At 46.9% G+C, this 16,106-nt stretch overlaps 1 protein-coding gene across 2 annotated transcripts in view; it reads right to left on the reverse strand.

Moving 5' to 3' along the window:
- CSMD2 (CUB and Sushi multiple domains 2) overlaps positions 1-16,106 on the reverse strand; it is a 347,705-nt gene that overhangs the window by 76,365 nt on the left and 255,234 nt on the right. For both annotated transcript variants that reach the window (XM_064731593.1, XM_064731594.1), the window contains 5 exons: positions 14,569-14,695; positions 10,237-10,439; positions 8,735-8,926; positions 5,072-5,210; positions 2,989-3,176 (listed from right to left, as the gene is read on the reverse strand). In XM_064731593.1, the coding sequence (XP_064587663.1) occupies positions 2,989-3,176; positions 5,072-5,210; positions 8,735-8,926; positions 10,237-10,439; positions 14,569-14,695 (849 nt within the window). The remainder of the gene's footprint in view (positions 1-2,988; positions 3,177-5,071; positions 5,211-8,734; positions 8,927-10,236; positions 10,440-14,568; positions 14,696-16,106) is intronic.

The raw sequence follows: 16,106 nt of genomic DNA on the forward strand, positions 1-16,106 counted from the left end.
AGCAATCTGGGATGGTGGAAGGTGTCCCTGCCCATGGATGGGTTTTAAGGTCCTTTCCAACCCCAACCAGTCTGGGATTCTTTCATTTATTCCTTGGACACCTCCAGGGGTGAGGATTCCACCCTTTCCAAGGCCTGACACCTCTTCCATGCAGAAATTCCTGCTGATTTCCAACCTGAGCCTCCCCTGGCACAACTTGAGGCTGTTCCCTCTCACCCTGTCCCTGTTCCCTGGGAGCAGAGGCCAAACCCCACCTTGCTCCACCCTCCTGGCAGGTAGAGACTGAAAAATTCTCTGCCCTGCAGAGTTTAAAATCCCATTTCCACATAAAAACTCCAGAGAACACTACAGAGCTGTCAGGACTTAAGATATTTTTTTCCTTCTTCTAACAGCTTTTTTTTTTGGGGGTTTTTCTTTTCTTTAATTTTTTTTCCCTGCCTGCAATATAATTAGAGGCTTTGATTAATCCTGCTCTTTTGTCATTTGGAAATTGCTCATTAAAGACAAGGGCTTTTCTGAGAGCAGTGGCTCTGGGAACAATTCAAGTGTGCTTAAGCATTAAATCAGGGGCTCTCAGATTTTGGGGAAGGTGTGGAAAGGAGAAACAGGAAACTGTAAAGCCCACAGGTTTGGCTTTTGCTTCTCTGCATGAAAAATCAGATGATCCCATGGTTTCCTGTCCACAGCAGCTGCACCAGGTGATCCAAATGAATGGGGCACAAAAAGATGGGATTTTCTTTTTCCTCAGAGCATCAATTCCCTGTTTTGGAAGCCACAGATTGCTCAACCCCCACTGCCCATCACACATTTGTATCCTCAACCTTTAAATCCTGAAATCTTGGGTTCTACAGGCTCAGTGGGGCCTTGATGCACAAATTTTAGACACTTTTGAGCATCACTTTTCCTCTTTTCCTGTTTCATTCCTCTTCACCTCCCTCTCTACTCCCACTGCTTTGGGCAGGAGGGACTCTCTTCCTTCATTCCTCCACCCTCAGCTTTTGGGGGTGCCAGAAGACCAGAATTCCCCCTGGAAGGAGTTTTCTACAACATCTAGAACCTCTCCACTTGTTCCAAAGTGGAGATATAGCAGAGAAATAATAATAACAATAAGCAGAGTGAATAAGCAGAGTGAAAGTCCCAGGTAGCTGCTGGTGGAGTCTTGATGCACAAATTTTGGACACTTTTGAGCACTTTTCCTGTTTCACTCCTTTCCTCTTCTCCTCCCACTGCTTTGGGAAAGAGGGACCCCCTCCCTTTCTCCACCCTCTGCTTTGGGGATGCCAAAACACAATAATTCCCCCTGGAAGGAGTTTTCCACAGCATCTAGAGCCTCTCCACTTGCTCCAAAGAGGTGGAATAATCTGAGGCCCAGGTAGCTGCTGGTGGGGTCTTGATGCAGAAATTCCGGACATTTTTGAGCACCACTTTTTCTCTTTTCCTTTTTCATTCCTCTTCACCTCCCTCTCTCTTCCCACTGCTTTGGACAAGAGGGATTCTCCCTCCCCTTCTCCACACTCAGCTTTTGGGAGCGCCAAAACACCAGAATTCCCCCTGGAAGGAGTTTTCCACAGCATCTAGAGCCTCTCCACTTGTTCCAAAGAGGTGGAATAATGTGGGAATAAGCAGAGGGAAAGCCCCAGGTAGCTGCTGGTGGGGTCTTGATGCACAAATTTTGGACACTTTGAGCACCACTTTTCCAGTTTCACTCCATTCCTCTTCACCTCCCTTTCTCCACCCTCTGCCTCAGGGATGCCAAAACACAATAATTCCCCCTGGAAGGAGTTTTCCACAGCATCAAGAGCCTCTCCACTTGTTCCAATGAGGTGGAATAATGTGGGAATAAGCAGAGCCCCAGGTAGCTGCTGGTGGGGTCTTGATGCACAAATTTTGGACACTTTGAGCACCACTTTTTCTCTTTTCCTGTTTCACTCCTTTCCTCTTCACCTCTCTTTCTCCACCCTCTGCTTTGGGGATGCCAAAACACCATAATTCCCCCTGGAAGGAGTTTTCCACAGCACCTAGAGCCTCTCCAGTTGTTCCAACAAGTGGAATAATGTGGGAATAAGCAGAGGGAAAACCCCATGCAGCTGCTGGTGGGGTCTTGATGCACAAATTTTGGACACTTTTGAGCACCACTTTTCCAGTTTCACGCCATTCCTCTTCATCTCCCTTTCTCCACCCTCTGCTTTGGGTTTGCCAAAACACCAGAATTCCCCCTGGAAGGAGTTTTCCACAGCATCTAGAGCCTCTCCACTTGCTCCAAAGAGGTGGAATAATCTGAGGCCCAGGTAGCTGCTGGTGGGGTCTTGATGCAGAAATTCCGGACATTTTTGAGCACCACTTTTTCTCTTTTCCTTTTTCATTCCTCTTCACCTCCCTCTCTCTTCCCACTGCTTTGGACAAGAGGGATTCTCCCTCCCCTTCTCCACACTCAGCTTTTGGGTGTGCCAAAACACCAGAATTCCCCCCGGAAGGAGTTTTCCACAGCATCTAGAGCCTCTCCACTTGTTCCAATCAGGTGGAATAATGTGGGAATAAGCAGAGCCCCAGGTAGCTGCTGGTGGGGTCTTGATGCACAAATTTTGGACACTTTTGAGCACCACTTTTCCAGTTTCACTCCATTCCTCTTCACCTCCCTTTCTCCACCCTCTGCTTTGGGTGTGCCAAAACACCAGAATCCCCCTGGAAGTTTTCCACAGCATCAAGAGCCTCTCCACTTGCTCCAAAGAGGTGGAATAATCTGAGGCCCAGTAGCTGTGGTGGGTCTTCATGCACAATTTGGACACTTGAGCACCACTTTTCTCTTTCCTGTTCACTCCTTCCTCTTCACCTCCTTTCTCCACCCTCTGCTTTGGGGATGCCAAAACACCATAATTCCCCCTGGAAGGAGTTTTCCACAGCACCTAGAGCCTCTCCAGTTGTTCCAACAAGTGGAATCATGTGGGAATAAGCAGAGGGAGAGCCCCAGGTAGCTGCTGAGCCCCTCACCTGTGTACTCGATGACGAAGCCGGTGTTGCTGACGGAGGCGTCGCTCCGGAACGCCAGGAAAAGGCTGTTGCTGCTGCTCTCGATCCTCTCTGGCAGCTGGGAGCCATAAAAACTCCCAATCAGGGGGCTCAGCGAGTCAGGCCCGTCGTAGATGTGCAGGAAATCGTAGCCAGGCTCCAGGCTGAAGCTGCAAAAGCAAAGGAGGAGAGCTTGGGGTCAGGACACGTCCCTGGAGAACGCGGGGTTGATGTTCTGGGATGTGGAAGCTCAGGGCAGGGATTGGCTGCTCCTGCTCCAAAATCCTGCCAGGCAGAGGAAATTCTGCCTCCATCCATGTCTGAGGGACCCAGGAGTGGGGATGGAGTCAAGGGACAGAGCCTGAGCTGGAGCTGCTGCAGATATTCCTGGGCTGTGCCACATCATGTTCTATTTATTTGTGGGGTGGAAGGAATGATGAATATGACTCCATGTTCTCAGAAGGCTAATTTATTATTTTATGACACTGTATTATATTAAAGAATGCTATACTAAACTATACTAAAGAATATAGAAGGCTAAAGAGATAATAAAAACTCTTGACTCTTTCCAGAGTCCTGACACAGCTTGGCCGTGACTGGCCAAAGAGTGAAAACAACTCACAGCAGAATCCAATGAAACAATCACCTGTGGGTAAACACTCTCCAAACACATTCCAAAGAAGCAAAACACAGGAGAAGCAAATCAGATAAGAATTGTTTTCATTTTTAAACAAATTCCGAAGGAGCAAAACACAGGAGAAGCAATGAGATAAGAATTGTTTCCCTTTTTCTCTGAGGCTTCTCAGCTTCCCAGAAGAAGAATCCTGAGAGAAGGGATTTTTCCAGAAAATATGTGACAATGTTCTGTCTATCAAAGAGGAACTGCAGCTGGAATAAGAGGATCTCCTCCCTAAAAAATGTCTGGGAACAGATTATCCAGGGGCATGGGACAGCTCCATCAGCTTTGGGTTGGTTCCTTTGCAGAGTTCAGACATCCACAGCCAGACCCTCCCTCCCCTCTCTGTGGCCATTGTAGCAGATAGGGCCTGGCGTTCGGAAGATCTCGTGATGTTACGGGAAGACAGGGCCCCTGTCCCCTTAGATAAGAAAATTAACATAGGAATGCAGCCCCCTGAACCGGATTCCGGTAATTTTCCACTTGCCCAGGTAACTTTCCATCCCTACTAACCATAGATGGTAAGGACAGACCCTCACCTGACGTAGAAGCCCCTTAGACTATAAAACCCCACGGGAAGAGAGAATAAAGGCCTTTGATCCTCCACCATATTGGTGTCCGTGTGTTTCTTAGGCCCGAGCTGCGCGGGGGCGTGAACGGCCCTGGAATCCGGCTGTCTGGTGAGGGGCGAAGGCCAGGGCCCCTGCGCATCAGAAAGCAGCCCCCCTCGGCGGCTTTGGCCTCGGGCTGAGCTGGGGGATAGCTCGGAGCAGCGCGGTGAGAGACGAATTAGGAGGCGACCACTTGCTGGGGGTAAACTGTCGGTTTATTACAGAAGAACCAACAAAGGAGGGGAAAACACCCAGCAAATGGCTCCGAACAAGGGGCAGGAGAGGGTTTTAAGGGAAAAGGGGGGAAGAAGGCAGGGAAACCCGGCTATCCAATAGAAATACATATTTGGAGGTACGAAACATAACTGATATACCAAAGTAACCAACTGTTATAAATCATAGGAGGGGCTCCGGGGCTACAGCCAACCATAATTCCCAGAGAAAAGAAAATTCTCGAAACCTGGGAGGAGAAAAGGAGTGATTGACTGACCCCAAGGAGGAAACAACTTTCACTTTATAAGAGAAACCAAGGGAGGAGCAGTTTCATTTCCATAGCAACATAACTGGCAGGGTAGCAGCAGGAAGTAATACAGAAAATGGGGGGAGCAAACTAACGAACTTAAGAACACACCACAGCACCGAGCGACCCCGGGGAAGGGGGTCGCCGTGCTGCTTCCTGAAACCAGGCCGCCTGCCTTGTGTCAGAAGGCAACAGGCCATAGCACCAAACCACGCGTCCCCTCCCCAAGGCCATGGCACCAAACCCCTGTGTACTCACACGCTGAACACCAGGGCAATGACATAGTCAGGGGACACTGTCAGCTTCCAGTCACACTCCTTCCCCGGGGGATATGGCTCCGGGTACTGCGGGGACAGGATCACCCCAGCCGGGCCCGTCAGGATCCCGCCACACGGAGCTGCAGGAAAACCACCAAGGGTGAGCCTCTTGTGGAAAAATGTGTATTTTATGATTGGCTTTTCGCAAATATTCAAATGAATACTATATGTGTTGTGTTAGGAAGTAATGCTGGATTAATTCTCTTAAGTAGTGTGTTAAATATAGTTTTAGGTTATAACAAAATGTTAAAATAGAAACGATGCTATGTAGGATACTTTTTTTAGAGAAAGGACTTGCAGCAAGATAGCAGCCACAGGACACCTAAATCTTTCAGAAAAAAAGAATTTATTTCCCTCTTATCAAAAGAAATGAACTTCTTCCCACCTCAAAGGTGCTGTTAGGATTCAGAGGAAGGAGCTGACACTGCCCAGACAGAATCCTGTATTTGAATGGAATTTATGCATCATGTATGAGGTGTATGAATATGCAACAGGTTATTTTTTTTTAAGGTTAATTGTTTGTTAACTGTGTCCTTTTTCAGGCTCAAGCTGCCCAGAAAAGGTACCTGGACATCTGTAACTCTTTGTATTTATTGTCTTATATTGTCCTAATTCAAACTGTCCAAATTATTATTAATATTAATAATTATTATATAGAATAGAGTTAATATTAATTAACTCTAATTGTATTACTATTTTTAATAACCATTTTATTACTATTAAACGTTTAAAATTTTAAAAACAAGTGATTGGCATTTTTCACAATTTGGAGCACAGAGATTTCCAAAACAGCAAATGGGAAGCAGGAATGGAATAAAATAAAGGAGATGTGACAGACAGGGGGGATTGAGACAGCACAGAATCCTTGTGGGGTATTTTGGTGGGAAGTGACCGTGAGGCTCATGTGTGATATGAGGTTGTGGTGGCTCTGCCATTCCACAGGGGACAAACACCACAAACAGAGCTTTGGATGCCACCAGGACCTTCCTAAAATCCATAAGTGAAGAGCCAGGAGGGAGAGAGAGGGAGAAATTCCACTTTTCTGCTGCATTTATGGAAGTCCCTGTCAAGGCCTGCTCGCCCGTAACGAGGTGAAAACACGTCTGGGCCTAAATGGCTCCGTCGTGTTTACTCCACTTCCCAGCACATTAAATGCCAAGCTGATTGAAAAATCAATTATTGCTTTTTTAAGGCTCAAAGTGCCTGCTCGTGTTTCTCACCGTGGCAAAACATGACTGATATTTTTCCTGTCAGTTTTTTTATTATGCAGGCTCTTTGTGAGGGCTCTGAGGTTTCTCAGATCGGCCCTCACGTATTTGGGGTGAAAGGAAGGGGGTCTGAGAGCAGATAAAGAGTGGGAAATGAGCTGGGATGGAACAAAAAGGATGGGATAAATCTTGGAAACATTTTCCATGAAGGAGTGAGCATGTGGAATTTGATAAAGAAAAATATCAGGTAAAACCCAGTGGGGCTGGTCTAGAAATGCCATAGTAGGGATCAGAGAGCTTTTTCAAGTCCAAAAATGGAGAAATGTCATCCTCCTGGGACACACCTGGAAACCACAGCACAGATATGGAAAATTTGGCTGAAAGTCCCCCAAAAATACCTTGGAGAAACCACCAAACTTCCCACATTGGGATGGGATGAGAGCCAGGAGAGCACAACATGTAGGGGGGTCTGACAGCAGCTACAGATTGGGAAATCAGCTGGGATGGGATAAAAATGATGGGATAAATCTTGGAAACATTTTCCATGAAGGAGTGAGCATGTGGGATTGTCCTCTGGGCTTTGATAAAGAAAAATATCAGGAACAAGATCAGGTAAAACCCAGTGGGGCTGGTCTAGAAATGCCATAGTAGGGATTAGAGAGCTTTTTCAAGTCCAAAAATGGAGAAATGTTATCCTTCTGGAAACCACAGTACAGATATGGAAAATTTGGCTGAAACTCCCCCCAGAAATGCCTTGGAAGAGCACACCAGCATCTCTTCTGTGCCCATTCATCCCAATTTTAACCCCAAAGGTGCCTTCCCCTCCCATACTGTAACGTCAGGGGAAAACTCTGCAGAAACTGAAATCTAAGGACTCAGTTTTGAAAAGCCTGAGGGAGACAAGTGTTCAACACCCTCAGATTCCTTTGAAAATCCCACCCAGAGTCTCCAAAGGGTTTTAAGCAGGAGCTGGACCCAGCCAGTGCTGCCTGGGACTGGGAGGGATGCAGACTTCAAATGGCCCAAACCTCCTGGGGCTCTCCCAGCCCTGATTGTTTCACAGTGGTGCCACAAAGAGGGGAAAATGCATCTGAAATGCTAAATATCGCAAATCAACCCTAAATTTAACACTGAATTTACGCAGTTTAGCTCCAACCAAGCTGCCTCTCCCCCAGTTACTGATATTTCACTGATTATTCCTCCAAATCCTTTGTCACTTCATATTAAAATTGGCTGGTAAAAAAAAACCCTATAAACAACTGAAGTATAATTTGAAGTACAATTTGAAGTGTTAGAAAATCAGCTTTTTTAATCACAGCTGTGGAGACCTGAAGGATATTTTAAAAAAAATATTTCTTAATTTTTTAAGATGTGTGGGGTGAAATTTTTCAACGGGGTTCAGGATGGATCTGTGTCCATGAGTTCAGGATGTGAATCTGTGTCCATGGATTCAGGACAGGGATCTGTGTCCATGGGTTCAGAACATGGATCTGTGTACATGGGTTCAGGACATGGATTTGTGTCCATGGGCTCAGAACAGGGATCGGTGTCCATGGATTCAGGTCATGGATCTGTGTCCATGAATTCAGGTCACAGATCTGTGTCCATGGATTTAAAACATGGATCTGTGTCCACAGATTTAGCACAGGGATCTGTGTCCATGTGCCCAGGACACGGATCTGCATCCCTGGGCTCAGATCATGGATCTGTGTCCATGGATTCAGATGACAGACCTGTGTCCATGTGCTCAGATATTGGATCTGTGTCCATGGATTCAGGTCATGGATCTGTGTCCACAGATTCAGGACAGGGATCTGTCCGTGGATTCAGGTCATGGATGTGTCCATGTGCCAGGGCAGGGCCCTGTGTCCATGGATTTAGGACAGGGCCCTGTGTCCCTGTGCTCAGGTCACAGATCTGTGTCCCTGTGCCCAGGACATGGCCCTGTGTCCATGGATTCAGGTCATGGATCTGTGTCCCTGTGCTCAGGTCACAGATCTGTGTCCCTGTGCCAGGACAGGGCCCTGTGTCCATGGATTCAGATCTGTGTCCCTGTGCCCAGACCATGGATCTGTGCCCTTGTGTGCCAGGACAGGACTGTGTCCATGGATTCAGATCTGTGTCCCTGTGCCCAGACCATGGATCTGTGCCCTTGTGTGCCAGGACAGGACTGTGTGTCCATGGATTCAGATCTGTGTCCCTGTGCCAGGACAGGACTGTGTGTCCATGGATTCAGATCTGTGTCCCTGTGCCCAGACCATGGATCTGTGTCCCTGTGCCAGGACAGGACTGTGTGTCCATGGATTCAGATCTGTGTCCCTGTGCCAGGACAGGACTGTGTGTCCATGGGCTCAGATCTGTGTCCCTGTGCCCAGACCACGGCTCTGTGCCCGTACCTGTGCAGGTGGGAGGGTCTGGCTGCCAGAAGAACCTGTTCTGGATCTGCACACAGGTGATCTGGGCCTCCCCTTGCAGGGTGTAGCCGGGGTTGCACTGGAAGGTGATGGAGTCCCCGGCCTCCCGGCTGTCCCCGCTCCGGCTCCCGTTCTGGGGGATTCCTGGGTCGTTGCAGGACGTGGCTGTGGACACTGCAGGGCATTAAAAGCACTCCTGAATATCAGTGTTTATTCAACACCAGGCCTGCAGCACCACCTGCCCTCAGGCTCTGTCCTTACCCAGACATCCAGGCCATGCCTTGTTTCCCCAACCCTCCTCCCTCGGCATCCCACAAAGTTCCCCACACACAAAAAGTGCTTTTCCCTTTGCTCTGAGCATCTGCCACTCCAGCTGGGAAAGGCTCTGGGGACCAGCAAGTTCAAGAGCAGCACCCAGGGAGCAGCTTTGATGTAGAATTGTGCACATGGCTGTTTACTCCATCAGGCCAGACACCCACTGATCCTCCACGGTGCTTTTGGAGAGTTCTGTGCCAAGGCACATGCTGCAAAATCAACTCAGCCACCAGCACTTCACGCTTTCCCCTGAGTGCCAGAGAAATTTAGCCTCAAGATCTGTGAAGTATCAAGCCTGACCTTTCAGAGATGTGTTTGTTTCCTTTCCAGACTTGTTGCTGCCTCTCTTTGAGGTCTGAGATGTCCCCTGAGCTGGGGACAGGCAAAGCTTCGCTGCTGCCTGAGCTCAAGGTCTGCCAACAGCACATGGATTTACCAGCAGGGAAAATCCTGGAGTAATAGGAGTTTTGTGAGCTTATCCACCTCATTAAAGCTCCCAAGATCCCAAAGTGGACAGGTCTGAGCTCAGGTCTGGCTGCTTAGTCACACCTGCTGAACAAAGGCTTTGAGCAGGAGCAGTCAATAAAGCCCAGCTCCAGATCAGGAGCTTATTTCCTGCTAAGTTGATGAGAGTCTGTTACAGCCAGGCAGTTTAGAGAAAGCTGCTCTTGAAAGAGCCAGAGGAAATCCCTCTCTTTCTGTGCAGCTGGAGATAAGGAAGTTAACAGCCCAGGCTGGTCCTTCCTGGCAGGATGAGACACAAAAATCTGGCAAAAAAAACCCCAGGATGGCACCGCTGTGCTGGGTAACACAAAGCTCTGCCTCTGTCTGGGTCATCCCAAAGCTCTGAAACCCAGCAGAAATTCTCCCCAAAATGCTGCCTTGTTCCCCCAGCCAAGCAAGGCACCCTGGACAGAAAGTTATGGAAAGAAAAAACAGAAAACCCAAACTTGGGAAGATGTTTCAATGTGTCTCAGTCCAGGCAAAGTCACATCATCACTCACCCAACCACTCCCTGTTTTTATCACTCCAAAACAGCTGCACAAACCTGAACATTTTATAAATATTGGAATATACCACCCTAAATAATTCAAAATAGTATGTTTGCAAGGCTGAGGTTTGGCTGGGGTTTCCCTCTGGGTCTGGTCAGGATTTTGAGGAATCCCCACCTGAGAACTGGATGGCAAAGCCCTGTTTGCTGGTGAAGAAGTCGGTGTTGAACTGCAGGATGACGGAGTTGAAGGTGCTGTGGATGTCCCCAGGCAGCCCCGAGCCGCTCATCTCCTTCAGCAGGATCCCGTTCTCCACCGGCCCGTCCCAGATCCGCAGCACGTCGTGGAACTCCTCGGTGTGGAAAACCATGAAATGGAGCCTGAGGGGCAAAAAACACCCGAAATTCAGGCCTGGAGTGTGGTTTGTGCCAAGTTCAGGCAGCCAGACCCACACAGAATGTGTTGGTTCATCTGGAATTCAGGCCTGGAGTGGGGTTTGTTGTGGTATTTTTTGAGTCTTGAATTTGACTCCATGTTTTTAGAAGGCTAATTGATTATTTTATATTATTATATTATATAAATTATACTAAATTTTATGTTACATCATTACTAAATTATTATATTATATTATATTATATTATAATTACATTACATGATATTAAATTACATTACATGATATTACATTACATGGTATTACATTACATGATACTATTTATATATATTTACATATGTTTATATTATATATATATGATATATAATTTATATTATATTACTTATAAATTATTATTATTGCTACTAAATATTATGTTCTATATATTATGTAAATTATACTAAACTATACTAAAGAACAGAGAAAGGACACAGACAGAAAGACAAAAATGAATCTCGTGACTCTTTCCAGAGTCTGACACAGTCTGACTGTGATTGGTTATTAAGTCAAAACAATTCACATGAAACCAACGAAACAAGCACCTGTTGGATAAACAATCTCTAAATTACATTCCAAAGCAGCAAAACACAGGAGAAGCTAATCAGATAAGAATTGTTTTCATTTTTCTCTGAGGCTTCTGAGCTTCCCAGGAGAAGGAATCCTGGTGAAGGGATTTTTCAGAAAATTTGATGGAGCTGATCCCTTCCATTCCTGCACCCCAATCCCACCTGGACAGGAGGAATTTCCCTGTCCCTGTTTGTCACTGTCCCATTTTCCCTCTGGCCCAGCAAAATCAGGCCAAGCATGGGCAACTCAACCCCAGTGTGAAACAGGGACAGAAACCTAGAAACAGAAAAAAAAAAAAATTCTGTAAAAAATAAACCCATCAGGTGCTGTGCTGAAATCCCTGCCAGCCCACAGAGGCAAACAGGGAAGCTTTCACTTGGCTGCTTTCCCATTTATCTGGGGCAAACATAAATAAATCAGGGGAGAGCCATAAAAAAAGGGGGAGAAAAAAAAAAAAAAAAAGAAAAAAAGCCCCACTGCAAAATCCTCAGCAGCAAAATGATGCCCAGAGAAGCTGGGAGAAACCAAAAGAGCTGAATCATAAATCTCCCAAGCAGAGACCTTGAGCAAAGAGAAATAAAGCCAGGCTTGAGGAAAATCAGGATGGATGGTGCAGAGCTGTTCTCCACGGCTGCCTTGCTGTGATTACGTTTGTTCCCAGCCTTAACTGGGCCCAGTGAGCCAGAACTGCTGGGAAAAACTAAAAACTCATCCCTGGAGACCTTGGGATCAGGGAGAGGCTGCCAGGGGTTGAGCTGGGCTGGGGGGACACCCTGGGAAAAAGCAAATTCAGGGGGAAAACACCTGGATGATCCAAATGATCAGGCTGGAATCTGCTGGGATATCAGATCTGGAGCTCTCTGGAGCAAATCCAGCTATTCCACATTGACATCTCAGCTTTTCCCTCAGCCTGAGGTGTGAGACCAGGCACAGCCCCTGCTGCAGCACACAATGGAGGGGAAAGGAGTTTTATTCCTGAGGGAAAGGAGTTTTATTCCTAAAGGGAAAGGAGTTTTATTCCTGAGGGAAAAGAGTTTTATTCCTAAAGGGAAAGGAGTTTTATTCCTAAAGGGAAAGGAGTTTCATTCCTGAGGGGAAAGGAGTTTTATTCCTGTACTCTGACAATCCCAATTTCCCAATTACAAGCATGGAAATGAAGTACAAAACAAACAAACAAACAAAAAACCACAAAAAAACCCAAAACAAACAAAAAGAACCCCAAACAAACAAAAAAAAATCCCAAAAAACCCACAAAAAAAACCCCCAAAAATACAAGAAAAAAAACCCCAACCAACCAACCAACCAATCAACCCCCAACAAATCAAAACCAAAAAAAAAAAAGCAAAAAAACCAAACACCAACACCCAAACCAAACCAAAACCAACAACCAAATTAGAAAGTAGGGAAATTATATTTATATAAATATAAGTGTGAGAGAGGGGAAGTTCTGCCAGCTTAGCAAGGAGCAGAGAGGAGAGCCCAGCTCTGCCCTGAGAGTGAACAACCCTTGGTCCCTGTGGGTCCCTTCCAGCTCTGGGTATTTTCTCACTGCTGTTTTCAGATGAAACTCTGCGAAGTGGAACCTGTCAACACCCATGAAAATGGGAATTAACAACATCAGTGGAATTTTACAACACTGGGATCAGGGATTGACCACAACTCTGCCATGTCTCTGTGCTCCCTGCTCCCAGCTGGGCAAGGAATCTCCATCCATTTTCCAGCACAACCTCCTGCTTTTCCTCCTCCTTCCTCCTCTTCCTCCTCTTCCTCCTGCCCAACCAAGGCACTCCAAGCCCCCTCTGCAAGAGCAGCCCTTTGCTTTTCATGGCTCTGAGGTGCAGACTCATTTTTCTCGCTGCCTCACCCCCCTGCCCTTCCCCTCGTGCTGTGCAGCTACAGCTTCATTCCAAAAGCTCTGGTGATTAATTTTCATGTAAGTTATAAATGAGAGCTTTATGCAATTGTATCATGCGTGAAGAGGATTATTTTTCCAATGGATTACCATAAAAATGAAGTTGCTGGGAATGTGCTCTCTCCACTCCCCTGAGATCAGCTGTGCTGCTGCTGGAGCTGGGAGATGAAAGGGGCAGGGAGAGGGAGCTCTGGTCCCTGGGAAAGGCAGGGTCACCAGGTGTGTGTGGCTCTGACACCTTCCAGAACCTTCTCCTTTCACTGCTGGCCTCTCCCAAGCCTTTGGTTGATCCCAAATCTCTGCTCATGCTTTTAGGGATTACAAGAGCAAAGTTGCTGAAGCAGCCTTTGGATGGGGGGGGGGGAAAAAGGGACCTCTCTCCTCTGTCCTATAAAAACCTTTTCCAGGAGAACAAAAATAGAGGAGATTTCAAGTGGAAGTTGCCTGTGCAGGGATTCAGCTGCTTTGGCTGTGCTTTTCCTCCTCTGTTCAAACCCATCCATTATTGAGCCATTCTGAAGGGCAGCGCTAATGGAGGGAATTTCTGCATGAAATAAAAATGAAAACACCAGCCCAAACCTGCCTCCAGCAGAACTCCACGGGCTAAAAGCAGCACAGAGCTCACCCTGAGGGCCAGGCTGTGCTGGGATGGGTGCTGAGGCAGCAGGGAGAAGAAAACGGGATGGAGAGGGAAGGAATTCAGGATGGAACAGCAACGGGCTTGGGGTGAGCCAGGAATGGCTGAGAAGCACTGGGAACTCTGATGGGAGAGGATTATTATTATTATTATTATTATTATTATTATTATTATTATTATTATTATTATATTACTATTATTACTATTATTACTATTATTACTATTATTATTATTACTATTATTTATCATTATCATCATTATTATTATTGTTGTTGTTATTCAGAACTTCTAAGGTGCATTTCTCCCCCCTCAAATCCCACTCAGTCAAAGCTTGGCTTGCCCAAATATTCCAGTTTTTTGTGGGTTTTGGCCAGCCTGGAATCTCTGGGAACACCCAGGGCAGCCCTGAAGGGTTTGGCAAACATCACTCAGGGGGTGGTGGGGCAGAAGTGAAGGATCAGGGAGAAGGAATTCCCTGGATTCTGGGACATTCCCTGTGATTTCCTACAACACCCCCATTCCAGGATTGTGTGGCCATTCAGCACTTTTGGGATGTTCCTCATTAATCTGGTGGAACAAAAGGTTTGATTCTGGATGCCTCCCATGAAGGAGAGGGGTGGGAAGCTGTCCATGGACACAAAGCTCTGGGATGTTTGAGCTGAGGAACACCATGGGCAGGACCAGGACATGGCCTGGTGTCACCACCCAGGGCTGGAAACAGAGGAGCAGTGATGCCACAGGGGGCTCTGAGCAACCTGGGAAATAAATCCATAAATCCTCAATCCCATCCTAAACCATCCCCTGATTCTGGAACCAACGCAGTGACTTCTCCTTGCTTGTCCCTCAGCTTCTCCCTCCTTTGCTTTATTTCATTTTTGACCTTTGTTTCTGTGAGAAATCTGTGGGGATTTTTTTTTTTGTAAAAACCAGCTCCAAGTGGGAAAGAAGCCAAACCCAGCTCACCCAATGGTGCACCCAGGCTCTGCCTCGATGGTCCAGATGCAGTTGAGGTTGTGGTCGTAGGGAGTTGGGTATCCTGGAGAAAGGATCCGTCCCGAGGTCTCTCCTCTGATTGTCCCTCCACACTCAGCTGGAACAAAAATATTTATGGGGTTAGGGAGGGGATTTGTGGCTTTTTGTGGCTCTTGCTTGGCAACAATCTCACCCTGCAACAGAGATTATTCCTGGCTTTTTCCAGGGATTCTAAAAAGCTTACAAAGATGAAGGGAATTGTTGAATTCAGCTGAGTTATCAGAGTTATTCTGAATTTCTGAACACCTGGCAAAGCTTCCCTGCACCTTTGTGAATCCCCAGGGAGCAGAGACAGAGCCTGTCAGGATCCTGATTCCCTGCTCCACACGTGGGGGTGAAGGAGCTCTGCTCCTCTGCTTGGATTCATCAGAAAATGAAGGATAAGAAGCCAAAGAACTTGTAAATGTCGCTGTAAATGAACTGCAAAGAATGTGAGGATTTGGAGTAATTTCCATAACATATCCATTCAAATTCTGTAATTTTCATTTCTTTCCGTTTTCTTTCATTTCTTTTTAATTTCCACACGCTCAGACACGGCCTCATATCCAGCGCACGAAGAGCAAACAGGCTGAAGGTTAAGAAAACGCACAGATGACAGAGATTTATCTTTTTACATCAATAAATGAGGCTGAAATCCCAGCCAAGGACCGGCCCTGCCTCCTGGGAGAGGGAACACGGAGTGCCAGGGGCTGAGCACATCCCTGGGGACTCAGTGTCCAACAACTTCCCCACGTCCTGGGCACGGCAGGACAGGAATCAGCAATCAGCCCCATTCATTTAACACACAAAACCCCAAACAGGAATTCGGAAGAGCTGCAGGTGAAAAGGGAGCTCTGCAAAGGGAATTGAAATGTCTGGGGATGGGATCAGGCGTCAGGCAGCTCTGAAATGAACCTGGCTCTGAGCTGTCACACAGGACACACGTTGGTGTCACTATCAGGAGGTGCCACTCACTTCAACATGTCCAGAGTGAAAGGACAAGGCTGGAACAGCACAAGGAAGCAAAAATCCCTTGTTAAATGTGGGTTTAGGGCAGAGGGCTTCATGTTAGAGCTGCTTCAGGTGCTCTCTGTCTCATACAGGAGCCTCGCCACATTAATTAGTGCAGATGGGCAATTAACGGCAGAGTTAATGTCCATGGATCAGCAAAGGGTGGTCAGGGTGGGGAATCCAATTTCCTGGAGGTGCAGGAGGTGTCTCCATCTCGAGATGCCTCACAGAGCAGCCTCACCACGTATTAATTAGTGCAGATGCAATTAATAGGAGAGTTAATGTCACATGGATGAGCAAAGCAGGGGCAGAAGGTGGCCAGGGAGTGGGATCCAAGGAAAACACTTCCAGGAAGTTTTCCCATCTCAAGGACCCTCACCACAGACAACTTAATTAGTGCAGATGCAATTAACAGCAGAGTTAATGTCAATGGGTCAGCAAAGCGTGGTCAGGGCATGGAATTCACAAGGAAATAATTT

This window comes from Zonotrichia leucophrys, chromosome 23 (assembly GCF_028769735.1).
Source record: "Zonotrichia leucophrys gambelii isolate GWCS_2022_RI chromosome 23, RI_Zleu_2.0, whole genome shotgun sequence".
Taxonomy (NCBI): domain Eukaryota; kingdom Metazoa; phylum Chordata; class Aves; order Passeriformes; family Passerellidae; genus Zonotrichia; species Zonotrichia leucophrys.